Genomic DNA, 16554 nt, shown 5'->3' on the forward strand with positions numbered 1-16554 from the left:
GTTGGGCTCCACTTGCTACCTGCATAATGCCAATTTCCAATGCTGCTTTGTCATTTTATTGCAGGGATTTTTCTCCACTCTAAAGTCTCACCTGAGGCTACCCTGTATGTTCAGTACAAAAATTGGGCTCAACGGTGGTAGAATGGGGAAGGACTGAATTTTTATTTTAAAGAATTATTAAGTACCTTGCAGCAGCCTGATTCCAAAGGAGACACAGAGAAGTGTGGGGAATAATCCTGGGCTCAGCAGCATAAATCCTATAGAGAACTTCATTGTTGTCAGTCAAGAGTTGTGAACTCTGACCTTTCACACTCAAAGATAGTACCTGTAATGACAAAAAAGACAGAAAAATGGTGTTTTAAAATCAAAGGAAAAATCAATTCTGAACTTTGATTCATTTTCCTAGTCACTTAAATCACTTGCTTACTGCCACTACTGAAATAATTAGCTTACTTAGGAATGCAGGGAATCTGACTGGTTTTTCATTGCAAACATTTTACCTCCACTTGAGTTACCGAGCCATCTTCTACAGACAATGCTCACTTTAACTGTCTGGCTTCATCATGAGTGGGGAACAGAATATGATATAATATTAGTGAAGGCTACATTTTTCACTTTCCCCACTATATATATTTTCCTCAAGAAAACATGAAGGAGCTATTTCCAACTATATTTGAGACTGCACATTCTACAAATAAGTTCATGAAGATGGGACATGTTTCATAATTAGCTCACCATGTGCAGTCCTGACCACAAATCTGATCGAGCAAATGCATTCTGAGGAGTGTGTCTACTAAGGAAAAATCAGATTCTAACCACAGAATTCTTTAAGTCATAGATTACCTTATTTTTCAGGGCATGAAGACTGTTTCCAGTTATAAACCACTGTTGGCTGCTATACTCTGTAAACTGGACTAATTCACAAGTCCTTTTTCCAGCCATTATTTCTGCATCTGGAACCTCCAATAACCTCTCTGGAACTCGAATATAATCACCTTCTTTTCCTTCAAACTTGTGCCCATTGATTTGTTGAGGATACCAGTGAAGAGCCAGTATGGACAAATAGGGGCAACTGTTAAGGATGGTCTTGCTTCTGTAACAGAGAAGCAAAAGGCTGTGAAAAAAATGGCACGCATTTACGTACTCATATGCACTTCTATCTGTTAAAATGTATTACACAGGGGCTCTGTTCTTTATGCACAACCATGACATTACCAACCCAGAAGCAGTAAAGACAATGTGCTTTCAGTTCTTTTATGGTTAACTGTCAGGAAGGATTGTTTTCCACAGAACTTTCGGCATCCTTTTCCTGATTCCCCTTGTAATCCAAAACACGGGTTTTAGAAAGCTGAGAGCTATTTCACGGATATCAGATACAATCTGTGTCTTTTCTGTGTTAGTCACATCAGCATTGGTGGAATGGGTTGAGGAAAGGGTGCACCATTATACTGAAACCTCTGCTTTATTTAAGAATACTGTAAACCTTATACACCCAGAGCCACGTTTTCATCAAGGGTTTACCTCATCTCTTTCTGCTCCATCAGAGCATTTCAAATCCAACCATGTGACTGGTAAGAGAAACTGCCTAGAGCTGGGATCTTTATCCATTCAACAACTCTGTTTTAAACACCCTAGGCATAAGATGGGCTTAGTGAAAGTGCTTCCAAACCTCAGTGTGTGTTGAAATCACTTGGAAGCTTGTTTGAAAATACAGATTTCTAAATCACATCCCAGACTTACTAAATGAGAATCCTTGCCTGGAGAGGAGGTTAGGGGTCCTACAAATCTTTTTTTTTTTTTTTTAACTTAATTTATTTATTGTGAGAGAGCATGAGCAGGGGAAGAGCAGAGAGAAAGGAAGAGAGAGAATCCCAAGCTCTCTCTCCACGCTGACAGCACAGAGCCTGATGCAGGGCTCGATACCATGAGATTATGACCTGAGCTGAAATCCAAGTGTCAGATGTTTAGCTGACTGAGCCACCCAGGGGCCGGCCCCTCGAATCTTTTTTAACCCCCAAAGAATGTAATAAATCCTGTCTTGGACCCATCATAGTTACAAAGAAGAGATACAAAGATGAATCAGATCTGAAACCTGCCTAAAAAAATTTGGAGAATATTATGATTTTAGGGTAAAAATTATGCATTAAATGTTAAAACTTATATGGACCACAACAAGCAGAGAGTATGTATAATTAAATAATGGAGATAATGATGCCTTGTCAAAATCCCTAACCTGGGAGATGGAGCTGAGAATTTTAAATAGAAGATTTAAGGAAGAAAAGGAAAGGAGGGGAGGGCTTTTTCTCTAGTTATATTCTCTCTCTTAAAAAAATCTTCCAGGGGCGCCTGGGTGGCTCAGTCGGTTGAGCGTCCGACTTCGGCTCAGGTCATGATCTCATGGTCCGTGAGTTCCAGCCCCGCGTCGGGCTCTGTGCTGACAGCTCAGAGCCTGGAACCTGTTTCAGATTCTGTGTCTCCCTCTCTCTCTGACCCTCCCCCGTTCATGCTCTGTCTCTCTCTGTCTCAAAAATAAATAAACGTTAAAAAAATTTTTTTTTAAAAATCTTCCATAATTTTAACTACCACATTTGAATCAGTGCCTTCAAATATCTATCTTTAATCCAGTCATTCACGTAAGCTCTAGACCCCTGTTGTACAGGACTCCTTAATCATCTCAAGCTGTGTAAACCACCCACACCTTCACAACAGCTCACCAAAACCTCATCTCTTAATATCCTCATTCAGCCTCTCACATCTTCACTGGTGACTCGAAGCTAAAAGCTGCAGCCCCTGCCCAGGTACAATGCCGCTGAGACCAGCGGCCACATGGCTGCATACCTTTTGCCCATTCTCCCTGGAATCTAATGAGATTTAGTCCATCAGTGTCATCCTGGATGCCATTACCTTGGGATACTGAGACCTATCTAGCATGCACTGGCTCTACCCAGCTTTGACACTACAGTGCCAAATTCCTGGCCCATCTGTCTGGCAAATAACTATACTCCCCCTGATACTTTAACCTCCTATATCTACACCCTTCTACCACACTCACTTTAATCAATCCCACAGTCTGTTTGACACCCCAGCTGATGTGAAAGGGGGAGAACCCCACATTAACATGTAGAATGGTACCACTACAAATCCACTGACCAACTGCAGCTGGGCCCTCAATACACTGACATTGTTTTAACTTGGCTTCCAATTGTTCTAGATGCCATCATTCTCCTCAGCATCCCTGCTCAATTCCCAAATCCTTCACCCTCAGTAGCTGCCAATGAATACTGCTTAAGACAATGTATAAATAACACATATTGGAATGGTCAACAACTTTAGAGTTTTCCAAGTAAAAAATCTGGTGTTGATTACTCTCTTATTTTTGAAGTTTAATTTGTCACCTATATGGTAATTTTACCACTAAATTGTTTTCGAAGTACCATCTTCCCCATGTCCCTGCTTCAATTTCAGGCCTCATCTTACCTGAACATTCATCCCCTATGTAGTCTTCCTATTTCTTGATTTATCATCTTCTTCAGCCTTTGACACTGTCCTCGACATGACGGTTCTAAAATCCTGAGTCTGATTCTTTCAAACACACATGAATCCTACCTATCTTATTCTATATTGGGTCTTTTTTTTTTTTTAATGTTTATTTTTGAGACAGAAAGAGACAGAGCATGAACGGGGGAGGGGCAGAGAGAGAGGGAGACACAGAATCTGAAGCAGGCTCCAGGCTCTGAGCTGTCAGCACAGAGCCTGATGCGGGGCTTGAACTCACGGACCGTGAGATCATGACCTGAGCCAAAGTCGGACACTTAACCGACTGAGCCACCCAGGTGCCCCTATATTGGGTCTTTAAAGGTTGATGATCTCCCGAAACATACCACACTATTCCTGGCTGACTGCCAATGCACATGCTGTTTCCTTCTGGACAACTCAGAAGGAAAGGTAAGTCTATGGAGAGGAAACACATGGCAAAAAACATATTGATTCATTTCTTTATTCTAGTCACTCATTATACCATAACCACTGAGGATCTACCACATACCAGAGACCATTCCAGGCCTGGGAATACATTAGGCAACAAGGCAGAAAGGTAACTCCTTTTGTGTATCCTATACTTTTTGAGTTCTCACTATGCCTTTGAGGTCACAAATATGGGAGCAAACATTCAAAGCAGGGTGGGTGGTTCACATCTAAGACAACCTCAATATCACAATGATCTTGCAAAAATATGGAAAAACAAAAGGAAAAGATTGGCACTATGGGGAATTATAAAGTTATAAACTTTTGATTTCATTGAACAACAGAGCTGAACACAGTTCAAGAGAGAAAAACAATAAAGGATGTTTTTTAACCACACACACACACACACACACACACACACACACTGGCCTCACTGCAAACTTACATGAAGTAAAGAAATGATCCATTTCAGAGGGTTCTGAAGACATTAGGGACATGTATAAAAGGTAGTGAGTAGCTGAACTAATCACTGGTCTCAGACAGACATTTAGGACCAGTGGTGAAGACTGGAGAAGGGGCCTCCTAAAAAGGTATGCAGAGCTTTGCTGATGAACTCCATTAAGAAAACCTCAATCCTTAGGACTCACTCATTAGAGTTAAGAGTACAGCATAAAAGGATGCTGGTTTTGTACCTTAACCTCAAATCAGACCCCAGCACTAACCTGGGATGAAAGTCGTGGGCACTTTATAGCCACAGGGGTGGCTTGTTACAAAACAAGTGGTTACAGTCTCTTCTGACCACAAGGCATAGTGCTCATCAGGGGATGGGGAATTACGCAGGCCTGAACTGGCATCTCACCACGACTAATCGTGTGACCCTTGACAAGCTGAGTTAAGGTCTCTCCACTTCTATACCTGTAAATGGGAATAATGAAAGTTCTAGCCCTATCTTTGACCAGCTGTTTACAATGATCTTTTATAAGAAGAAAATATAATTTTTAGTAAGGATTAGGTTGAACCATATGAAAAGTTGAATATATTATACTTTCTTTTACCTACAAAAAAGGCAACTTCATACTGTTCAATCTAGTACAAAGTTGAGGACTGGAGCAGAGGTACAGTTAATACCAGTCTTCTCATTTTATTCCTTGATCTCCCTTGTAACCTTTTATATCTGGATTGACTATTTCTTTGAACTTCACGTGTCTTGGGATCTAAGAGCTAAAGCTAAAATTTTTACATATTCAACCCATATATTAATTAATCTGTCAAAGTTTATAAAGGGCACTAAGTAGATGTCTGAAATTATTATACCAGATTTTTAAAATATGGCCTCCAAAATATTCCTGAATTTCAATGTGACTTAAATGCTGATGAAGGCATTAAGAAGAAATACATAAACACTTTTAATCAGAGATGTTTCATTAAATAATAGTCACTGCTTCTTTTTTATTTCTATTTATTTATTTTATTTCCACCTTAATTTTCCAATTGCACTTATTCCCACAACTGCTCTCTTCTATTAAAGGTAAGGGCAATAATCTTTCTTTCTTTCTTTCTTTCTTTCTTTCTTTCTTTCTTTCTTTCTTTCACATCCAAGTTAGTTAGCAAATAGTACAATAATGATTTCAGTCACTACTTTTTAAATAGCCTGTATTACTCTGTGAGAATTGGAAGGAAATCTCCATTTTTAACCAGCTTCTATTGTCAGCCATTTTTATATTAAATCAAATAGAAATAAAACATTTTTAGATCACTTTACTAGTTATCCAATTTACTTTCTGAATGTAATTTAAAATACCATGACTTCTGAAGAACACTAACATATAGTTACAAAATTAATTATATAGTTGATAATGAACATGAGCCACATTTTATTTTTTCCTTTTCCTCTTGCTTGCTTTCTGCCATGAAACAACTACTCCAAAGTTGAATAACACTGGGAGAGCTGCCTCCAAATACATAAAACTGGACCATAACTTCACTGCAACAGTACATCAAAACATGTCTAAAAGTTGGAATCACCTTCCTTTTTTTTTCTCTGTTCAGAATATATCTTCTATTATATCATAAGAGTAAGCAATAAACCATTTTTTTAATTCTTAAAAGACCCTTCAAAAAAGAGGAACATACTGCTTACAGGATACATTCATTTTTCTTGATGTAGTTACTATGTTTTCTTCAAATAATTACTTCATTTGCCCATTGGATACAATGCATTGACTGTGTAATCCTTAGTTACAACATTTAAATGTGAATTTGCATTGCATATTACTTTGTAAACTATGAAGGAATACATATCAAGTATGATGTAAAAATACTTACTTTTCACCAGGAGAGCCACAGGTAACATCAGTCAGCAGAGAAAAGGCAAAATTCTCAGTCACTTCAATGAAGTGACTGAATCCCCTAGTATCTTTGCGCTTTGGGTTAATAAGAGCACAGAGTATTTCATAAAAAAGATTTCGATTTTCAACACTGAATGCCTGGCTTTTTCCTTCAACAGTTATCTAGAAAAAAAAAAATTCCAGTATGAAAAAAATATCTTCAAAAATAACCTGCTTAAATGATATGTATGGTACAGTACATGTTCTTTAACACGTCTTTAAACTAGCAGAGGTGCCTGGGTGGCTCAGTTGATTAAGGGTCCAACTTACGGCTCAGGTCACCACCTGGAGGTTCATGAGTGCGAGCCCCACATCAGGCTCTGTGCTGACAGCTGAGAATCTGGAGCCTGCTTTGGATACTGTGTCTCCTTCTCTCTCTGCCCCTTCTCCCCTCCCCTCCTCTCTCTCTCAAAAATAAACATTAAATTTTTTTTTTAAAAAGTAGCAAAATAAGGAAGAATCTATGAAGAATTTAATAAAAACTGGTATAAAAATATTTCAAATTTACTTGCACTTTAAAAAGCATAATCATTTCTTAAGAAAAGGCATGATCAGCAAAACATATTTTTTTATTTAATAGCTAGATGGTTGCATGGATCACTTATTCTTAACTATAATAATGAACATCACGAATATTAAAATTAATCTCACTTTTGGATCTACCCAGGAAATAAAAATAAGTACAAGAATATTTGCCAATAAAAAAGCAAGATTATTCTTGATTACCTGGCTTTCAATGAACAGACATCACTGCCTATCACTAAATTTCTCAAACATCAAATAAAAATATCCTTTTCTAATCAAGAGTAGTCAGCAGCTCCTGGCACTCTTGCCTTTATCTGGAAGTATGAGGCTTCCTACCTTAAAAAACCAGGTTATTTGTTGTTTGAGGGACAAGGAGAGTAAGAGGAAAATAGCTTTCATGATTTATTTTGGTTTTCTTTGCCAGAATGACAGGGACCACATCTTTATTGTTAGATTAAGCATGGGTATAAAGCCATTGATTTGTTATTCCACTATTCTTATATACCTGAGAAGTCTCTATAAATTCTTCAAAATCCAGATTAGTCATCACTTTCTCTGTGATTTATACACTGTGCCCCACCTGTCAATAAACATGATCACTCTCTTTGTAACTTGCACATACCTTTATTAATGAATTTTTGACAACACTGAGATGATCTGTCTGCTGCTACTACCAGTGGAGTTTTAAAGTTTTGTAATTTACACAGAGCCAAACTGATAGCTGAACTCAAGATCTAAGTTTATAAGAATATCCATCTCAAAGATAGTAAGCAAGAATGGAGAAAAATCCACAAAGAAAAGATGATAAAAGATACAAAGTAAATTTATTTATCTGGCAACAAAACAAAGTAAAAATTTAACAAATAAAAATTACAATGAAGAAAAACAAACAGCTCACTGACTATTGAAACAATCAAACTGAATACAATGGAAAATCAGCTCAGGATATGCTTCCAGAACTCCGAGAAAATGTAACAGATAAATAAAACAAATCCATGAGATCCAACAAGCATATAAAAGAGCTGGCAGAAGCAAAAAATAAAAGTAAAAAAAATAAAAACCCCCCACAGTTCCTTGATAAGCTAAAGAAACAGTCATGTCTAAAAATGCAAAGCTTGTTATACTCAAAAAAAGAAACACCAACAGATGCACTGGGTGATTGTTAAATATTATTTCAAGTGTTAAAAAAAAAATCCTACCAGAAACCAGATAGGAAAGAAAAATTACCAAAAGAGAAACAAAAATTCAGTTTGACATCAGACTTTTTTATAAATGAAATGCCAGAAGCCAACAGAGCAACATGTGCAGTTTTAAGAATTAAAGGTTGTCATCCAAGAATGCTGGAGCCACCCAACCTTCCATTCATATTCAAGGGAAATAGAAAGTTTCTTCTGGTAAAGCACTCAATAAGTAAAACAAAGTGGCCATTTATATAATTCCTGCTTTGTATGGCTGCTGTTGTCAGCACTGACCTTTAACATTAGCTGTCTTTTCACTTTCCTTGGGGTGTATGCAGAAAGAAATTTTGTTTCACTTCAAACTTACATATTAAAAACGATTCATCCATGTTTTCTATGAATACTTTCATGGTATCAGTTTTACAATCTCTGATCTGTCTGAGATTTATTTTGGAATAGTGTTTAGGATAGAGATCCAGCTCTATTTATCTTACAAATGGTTAAAAACAGCTACATCAATAACATTTACAGAATAAAAATTTTTAAGCCATTAATCTGAAATGTCACTTTTATGATGTGTGGAGTTTTCATATGTGCTTGCATTTATTTCTTTACTTTCTGTTCTCTTTCATCCTCTCAGTGTCTCTGTCTACACCAGTGTCACTGTGTTTTAACTGCTTACTTGTTTAAGTTCATAATATTGTTTAATTTAAGTTCATTAATTTAATTGCTTAATTGTTTAATTTAAGTTCATAATATAGTTTTCATATTTGTGGTGTGGTGAGGTCCCTATCATTTTTCTTCTTATTCACAAAATTTCTGCCCATTCTCACATGTATATCCTCCAGGTCAACAATGACATCACTTTGTCCAGTTTAAAAAATACAAAATAACTTACTGATATTTTGATAGGGACTATATTGCTTTTATAGGTTTATTTACAGGAAATTGTTGTCTTTATGATGCTGAGTCTTCCTATCGTGGGACAAGGTATAAATTTCTATTTACTCAAGTTGTTCAGGGGAATTCAGGAGAATTTTTCAGTTTTATTTATATAGTATTAAGTATAATATTATATAAAACATATTATAAAATATATAAAATTATTGAATAAGTCAGCCACTCAAATCACCAGAATTAAATAATGACATACATATAAAAATTCAATTTGAGAAGACAATATGCCATACATTAAAAAAATTTTAATAACAATACATTTTGAAAACAATGTTTGCTAATGATTACTCAAAAACAAGTAATTACAAAAAAAGTTAATTATATTTTTTCATGAGTTTCTTTCATAATTCAGTTTTACTACTCATGACAGATCCAATGAAAAGCAAACAATATGTACTACTTGACAATGCTAGTTAAAGAAATGTTGATTCTACACCAATAATATACAGTTCTCTTACATACCTTATTGAGGAAATAGAATGTCCTTATCTTCTCTAAATCACATGAAATAAGGTTCTCTTTTCTGAAATGGAGCTACTGTGCATTCTTTCCCTCTTCTTGGTCAAAATCAACGTGTTATTGTCCTAGGCCGTTTCATTATTAGAGAGTTTAAGTAACAATATTCCCCACCGTGAATTCTTTTTTTTTTTTTAAGTTTATTTATTTATTTTGAGAGAAAGATAGTGTCTACGAGTGGGGTATGGGCAGAGAGAGAAGAGAGAGAGAATCCCAAGCAGACTCCCTGCTGTCAGCACAGAGCCTGATGCGGGGTTCGATCCTAGGAACCGTGAGATCACAACCTGAGCAGAAATCAAGAGTCGGATGCTCAACCGACTGAGACACCCAGGCACCCCATCCCATAGTGAATTCTTATCTCTAGAACTTTCTCTGCATGAAATAGCAGTCACTTCTCTATGTTTTAAAAGCTATTTGGCAAGACTCCCTCTTCTTGCCTATGTACTTTATAATTTTCTTTTCTACCCTTCAGGCATCGTATTTTAAGAGACCACATGAGAAGTAAAATAGGAATGATAATCTAAAACTCCGCTGTTAGTATTTTAAGTACTTAAAGGGTCACTATGTAAAAATACACCATTTATAAATTCATATGCATGCATTCAAAAATTTTCATGCTTGTACATAAATATATTACTAAGAAATATCTTGATTAAGAAAGTCCCAAATAAATCCCTATAGAGTCTTTTCCTTTAATAATAATTCTTTGCAGATCTCGTCTTTCATTTACATTTTTAGGATCTTGCATTTCCTTTTAATTTCTTTACTGGCATTACTCTAAATAAATAAATGGGTTAAAAATAAGACCTGGTTGATCTAAGTCCACATCAATTTGAATGCCTGCAATCATTTGGTCATTCCTTATTTCTTCTTCTCTGAGAGAAGGTGCCCTGTTCAGTGCCCAGGAGGAGCAGAAAACAAGCAGAGAACAACAGCTCCTGTTCCATGGAAAAACTATGTAATCTAGTCCAAGTCCTTTCTACGGGCTCAGAAAACTGAGATGAAATCTCACAAGATATTCGTCCAGCCTCTGGAGGTTAGCTTCTGACATCTGGTGCCCCCTTTCAGACAATGGGCTGTCCTTGCCACTACAGATTACTGATTATTCTCCGGGCTTAAGACTGAGCTTTCCAGACAGACATCAGCAAAATTACAGTGTCTGATATGATGAATTCTATTCTTATGTTCATAAATTCAACCCTATCATAATTTCTTGATAACTAACATTATTTACTGTTTTGTTTTTTTAATTTTTTAAATGAAATTTTACTAATCCAGCTGCTAATAACACTTGCAAGGGCATCTTACCTTGTCTGTTAAATGAATCACGGCGCTGAGCTGTTCATCTGTGTTCTCCATTGCCACTTTCATGCTGATGCTGTGGAGTACTCTGTTAAGAATGTCACCATCCAGGGGCTGCTGTAACTGATCCGCAAGTCCCCAAAAGGACTGTGAATCCGCATCAGAAACGAGAGTGATGTTAGCGGTCCCATATACTTTATCAATTCTGGCCCCACCTTTTGGGTCAAAGAGCACAATCTGGAAGCGTTTAGGAAAAGGATTTAAAGACCCTGTGTCTGGTGTTAGGATGACATCCAGTATGGTGTTGCTCTGGCCAGGTTCAAAGACCAAAGTGCCTTCAGTTCTCACAAAATCCTTCCCTGAAAGAGCTGGAGAGATGAGAGTACGGCCAATTTTTTCAGCACTCCTCAACTCCTAGAAATTAAACAACACCACTGAAGTGAAACTGTTAACACCTCTGATTTTGTCCTGAACAAACTCTACCTTCTTAAACAAATCCTGTTTCTCTTAAACAAACTGATGGGCCATAACAACATTAATACTAAAACATGGGTTCTTACATTTGCTCTAATCTCCTAAGATAAATTAGAGAGATAAATACACAGTGATGAAGTTAGGAAAGACAGATGCCTTAGAATAGCTCAAGGAAGAGAACTAGAAAAGAGACGCCACTATTACCTCATGGAATTTCTGCAGTTGTAAACACACTGAAAACTGTGCTTTATTTTTTTTAACATTTATTTATTTTTTGAGAGACAGAGTATGAGCGGTGGAGGGGCAGAGAAAGAGGGAATCACAGAATTCAAACCAGGCTCCAGGCTCTGAGCTGTCAGCACAGAGCCCGATGCAGGAGTTGAACTCAGGAACGGCGAGATCACGATCTGAGCCGGAGTCGGACACTTAACCGACTCAGCCACCCAACTGCCCCTGAAAACTGTGCTTTAAATAATTCATGCTGCATAATAGAAGTATGTAGGAAATGAGAGAATATTTATATCTTCCTTCTCACCTAAAAAATTTAGGAGGATGGAGTTTGGAGGAGTACAAAGAAGGAAGAGGGGAAGAAGGAGGAGGCAGAAAAAATTGGTCTCTTGTTGGTTACACTTAAGATATGAAAATGCCCTGAAGAATATTAGGTCCTGGCCATATGTACTTCTGATTTTCTCCAAATTATGGTTATTAAAAGATTTTTTATTTTTAAGTGAAGCCTGAGAACTTAGGAAAGAAAAGGTAATGTACATTCATTCACGACTGAGCAAACAAATATTAAACCCTCGTGTGTGCTAGAAAACTGTGGATGCAGATGTGAACACAGAACACCTGCATTCATGGAACCTGTTCTAGCAGAAGATATAGGTAGTACAAAAGTTAGAGAATCAACAACATAATTTTACATGAAGATGAATTTTTTGAAGAGAAATAAGACTACACAAGGGGATACAGGGTGATGGTAAGGCTACTATTTTAAAGAAGGCTGGTCATAGAAGATCCTTATGTGATATGTAAGCAGAGACCTCAGTGACATAAGCAAACAAGCCATAAGGGATCTGACGGGAAATATTGCAAAAGTCCTGAGATGGGAACCATCTTAAAATGTCAGATGAAGAACCAGGAAGCCAGTGTGATCAGAAGGATGAAATGAGAAGAAGCTGACATGAGAGAGTGAGAGAGGTGGGCAGGGTCAGACCATGTACATCCATTATACAGAGAATGGCAGGAAGACACTGGAGATTCCAGCAGTATAATGACACATTTTATCTCATATTTTCCTGAGTGTTCTGGCTCTTGTGCACAGGCTAGAGCAGGGGGTGAACATGGAGGCAAAGAAAAGAGATGGGACATTTCTGCATTACTTCATGCAAAACACAGCTATAGGCCTATCTAAAAATAACTGGAATTGGTGATGTTTTCACTCTCTCATATCTTTATATCCCTTAACTTTATGTCACAAATACATAGATATAAAGGAGCTTATGTTAAGACGATAGTATTTATGTACAGAGAATGCTGACCCACCAAAAGTATGCATGCTACAGCTACTATTTGACTATATTATTATAATCTATCTAAAGTAAAATGAAAATTGGTATCTTTGTAACAGTATAGTAACTTAGTCCATAATTATTTTCTCATCCTTGCCAGCTACTAGAAAATAGAATTTTAGGTTTCTGTCTTCTACTTATGTCAGCATTCAGAGAGACAAAATGCAGTGGCAATGAAGGAATAGGAAAATAAAGTACCAGAAAGGTGAGACTTTCCTTTCTGTTTTTAAATTACATTTTTAATTTTGAGATAACTGCAGATTCACATGCAGTTATGAGATGTAATAAAGAGTGATCCCCCGCACCCTTTATTCCAGGTCACTCTTTAGTAACATCTTCCATAACAATAATATATCTAGGATATTGACGTGAATATAGTCAACATACAGAACATTTTCAACACAACAGGGATCCTTCATGTTGATTTTCATAGTGGTCATAAATATGCTACGAGTTACATGCCAGTGACAGCATGTGTTTTTCAAGGAATCATTTATGGTGAATCGAGAAAGAATATAAATGAATGTGATAGATAAGCTGGCATTCAGATTCTTATTTTGGAAACTTCAACCTTACACTGTCATTTGAGCACATTGAACTAGTTTAAAATGTGCCTCACATCTCTTTATCATCTGTTCTTGTTCTCCAGTCTCTCTTCTTCTAATCTACAAAGTGGCGAGCATATGATGGTATCTATCTCACTGGAGAAGAAGAGAATGAAACACGTATTTTCCCCCATTCTTCTTTCTATCTTACTTAAATGCTCAAAAGAAAAAAAATACTAAAATCTTCCCACCATGAATCAAAATACCTCACTTTGTGTCCATACCACTTCGAGCCTATTTAGAATGAAGTTTCTTTCTTTTCTTAAAATGTTGATTTTTTATTATTTATTTCTTTGAGAGAGAGAGACACACAGAGAGAGAGTGCGGAAACTCAAGCGGGGGAGGGGCGGAGAGAGAGAGAAAATCCCAAGCAAGCTGCATGCTGTCTGTCAATGCAGAGCTCGACGAGGGGCTCGAACTCACAAACCGTGAGATCATGACCTGCGCTGAAACCAAGAGTCAGATGCTTAACCGACTGAGCCACAAAGATGCCCCACAGAATGGAGTTTATTTCCAGAGTTTCGTATGATAGAGTTTCATCTTCTTGTTTGCCAAGCTATGGACTCTGTCATAAAGACAAGCTTTTCTGCCTGGCAAACTTCAGACAGCTCACCACCCACAGTTCTGAGTTTCATCTCTCATCCCTGACTCACATGATGGCTACAGAAACTGGCTACACATAAATTGTACTTTAAGCACAGAATGTTCTACATGTTTGAGCCACCCAAGAGTGATCCAACCAAGTACACGGTCTGGGGCACTTTGTAAAAACAGCAACAACAGCAACCACTTTTGAAACTGGGAGGCCTAAAGGGTCACCAGGTTTGGAATCTTGAAACAGGGGAAATGGCAGCTGTGAGCAGAATGATGGTTTTCAAATTGTGGATTTTGTCGAGTTCGATGAGTGAAGGAAAAAAAAAAAAAGGAGGGCTACGGTGGGCACACTCTAACCCCCACAACTGTGCTTCAGGCAGAGCAGATACACTCTTTTGTTTTCATGTATTAGTGTTTTGCTACTAAGACAAAATTTAAAGAATAATGCCGGAAAGGTGTATGATGCTGTCTGGACCAATCCCAGGGTCTGGTCACTGAGTGTTAACCACACGGCTTTTCTGAGTCTCTGGGAACGCACCTACTCCCTCCCTTCTCCCCAGTAGGAGGGCTGTAAAAAGTGGCAGCGAGACCTCATGAACTTATGGATTTAAAGAAACCTAAAGGTCAAATAGAGCATGAAGTTTTGGAGAAGTAAATTTTCAACCAGTTCAGATACAGAACATAACAAAGACTCTTACTTTTTGTTTCTGGTCTTTCTCAGTTACATTCTGAAAAAATTCTAACTCTCTAGAGATTTTATAGAACCGTTTTATGTAAGACACTTTGCATTGTATTATCACCTTTTTCAAAAAAAGAAGTATAAAAGACTATCACTTTAGAACATGACCTAAGTGAAGCCGAACTATTCCAAGGACAAAGCTTAATGTAATAAATACAGTGTGAATTAAAATGGTATCATGAGAAAATACTATATCGATTATCCTTTTTATGACATATGTTACAAATAAAGAAGGAAACCATAATGTGGGTTGATACATATTCCATGCTCACCTGGGTACTGAAGTTAACAGACATCATTAGTCCTGTCCCAGCATCTCTGGCCACCTGCAAACTGATTAAAGTGGCCTTCTTATGAGCCACTGGCAGTCGAGAACCCACAGAAAAATACACGAGGCTTTGAGGTTTCTCACTCCGTAAGAATTTAATTTGTGCAAATCTGGCACTACTGTTTATTGCTGCCCCAGCACTTACTTCATACAATTCCACAAAAAAATGCATTTCAACTCGAGGTATCTGACAATTAGAAAAAGAAAAAAGGATGATTACTAATATGTTTCTATTTTTACATAATGATGATGTTCAGAAATAGTATTTATGTGCATAATTATAAAAACAAACACATCTGGAGATACAGTCTGTAGAATTACAGGATCAAATTCTTATGTTAGATTACAAGAGGGTTTATGGTTTTGGTTTTTCTTTAAGAAACACCTTTACTCTCCTGGGTGAGCTTCTTACTAGGACATCAGTATCAGGAGACAACCTATGTGTACTTCAATAAGCAAAAAGATAAACATTCCTACAATGAAATGCTATTTAGTAGTTAAAAGGAATGAACCATTTCAATACTTTTCAACATAGATGGATCTGGAAATATGCTAATAAGTAAAAAAAATCAAGTTACATAATGATATGTATAGCATGATACAATAAGCATAAAGTATAAAATTAGATAAAGCTTACTACATAGTGTTAATGGATACACATTTACGTAAGGATTTGAAAGTAAAATAGGCTCCTAGTTATGGAAGGAATAAGTCATGGGAATAAAAGGCACAGCACAGGGAATACAGTCAGTGGTACTGTGGTGGTGTTGAATGGTGACGTATGGTAGCTAAGCTTGTGAGCACAGCATAATGTATACAGACGTTGAGTCACTATGTTGTATACCTGAAATTAATGTGTCAGCATTAATTAATGTGTGTCAGCAATACTCAAAAAAAATTAAAATAAAATAATAAATGACAAAAACCTTACTATGAAATTTTTTAAAAATCCCCAAATTTCACTGTGACAGTAGTTGGCTCAGGTAGAGGGGTTGGGTTGGGGATAGGTAGGGCATGGAGCTGTAGAATCAAGCTGGGAATAAAGGAAATAGAGAGCTTCAACTTTTGTAAGGTTTCATTTTTAAAAGGTTATACAGAAATATGACCAAATATTGATAACAGTCAATTCTGTAATCTTATGTATTTTTAAGAATTTTCCCAAATTCAGTATCAAGTAAGTCTAAATTTAGTCTGTTGAGTTATAGTTTGTCATGTTTCATCTCAGTTCTTCTTAACAATCTCAAAAAATTTATTCTCTAGAGCCTGAATCCATTTTGTAACGTACTGTCACTCACCTGTTTTTACTTATTCACTCTTTCACTGTAATCTAAAAATCTTAGCAGTACATGGCATAACTCTAAGAAGCTAAGCCAATACATTTCACAGCTAAATGTGTCATTGTCTAATTTGACATAATG

At 36.9% G+C, this 16554-nt stretch overlaps 1 protein-coding gene across 9 annotated transcripts in view; it reads right to left on the reverse strand.

Annotated features, from left to right (window-relative positions):
• Positions 1 to 16554, reverse strand: part of ADGRV1 (adhesion G protein-coupled receptor V1) — a 590892-nt gene that overhangs the window by 325493 nt on the left and 248845 nt on the right. For 8 of the 9 annotated variants that reach the window (XM_053907199.1, XM_053907200.1, XM_053907201.1 and 5 more), the window contains 5 exons: positions 15081 to 15323; positions 10835 to 11242; positions 6289 to 6473; positions 844 to 1093; positions 186 to 325 (listed from right to left, as the gene is read on the reverse strand). In XM_053907199.1, coding sequence (XP_053763174.1) covers positions 186 to 325; positions 844 to 1093; positions 6289 to 6473; positions 10835 to 11242; positions 15081 to 15323 — 1226 coding nt within the window. Of the gene's footprint in view, positions 1 to 185; positions 326 to 843; positions 1094 to 6288; positions 6474 to 10834; positions 11243 to 15080; positions 15324 to 16554 lie in introns of those variants that run through there. The other variant, XM_019462798.2, reaches the window with a different exon arrangement.

Source organism: Panthera pardus, unplaced genomic scaffold, assembly GCF_024362965.1.
Source record: "Panthera pardus isolate Hobbes unplaced genomic scaffold, ASM2436296v1 HiC_scaffold_2, whole genome shotgun sequence".
In the NCBI taxonomy this organism is placed as follows: Eukaryota; Metazoa; Chordata; class Mammalia; order Carnivora; family Felidae; genus Panthera; species Panthera pardus.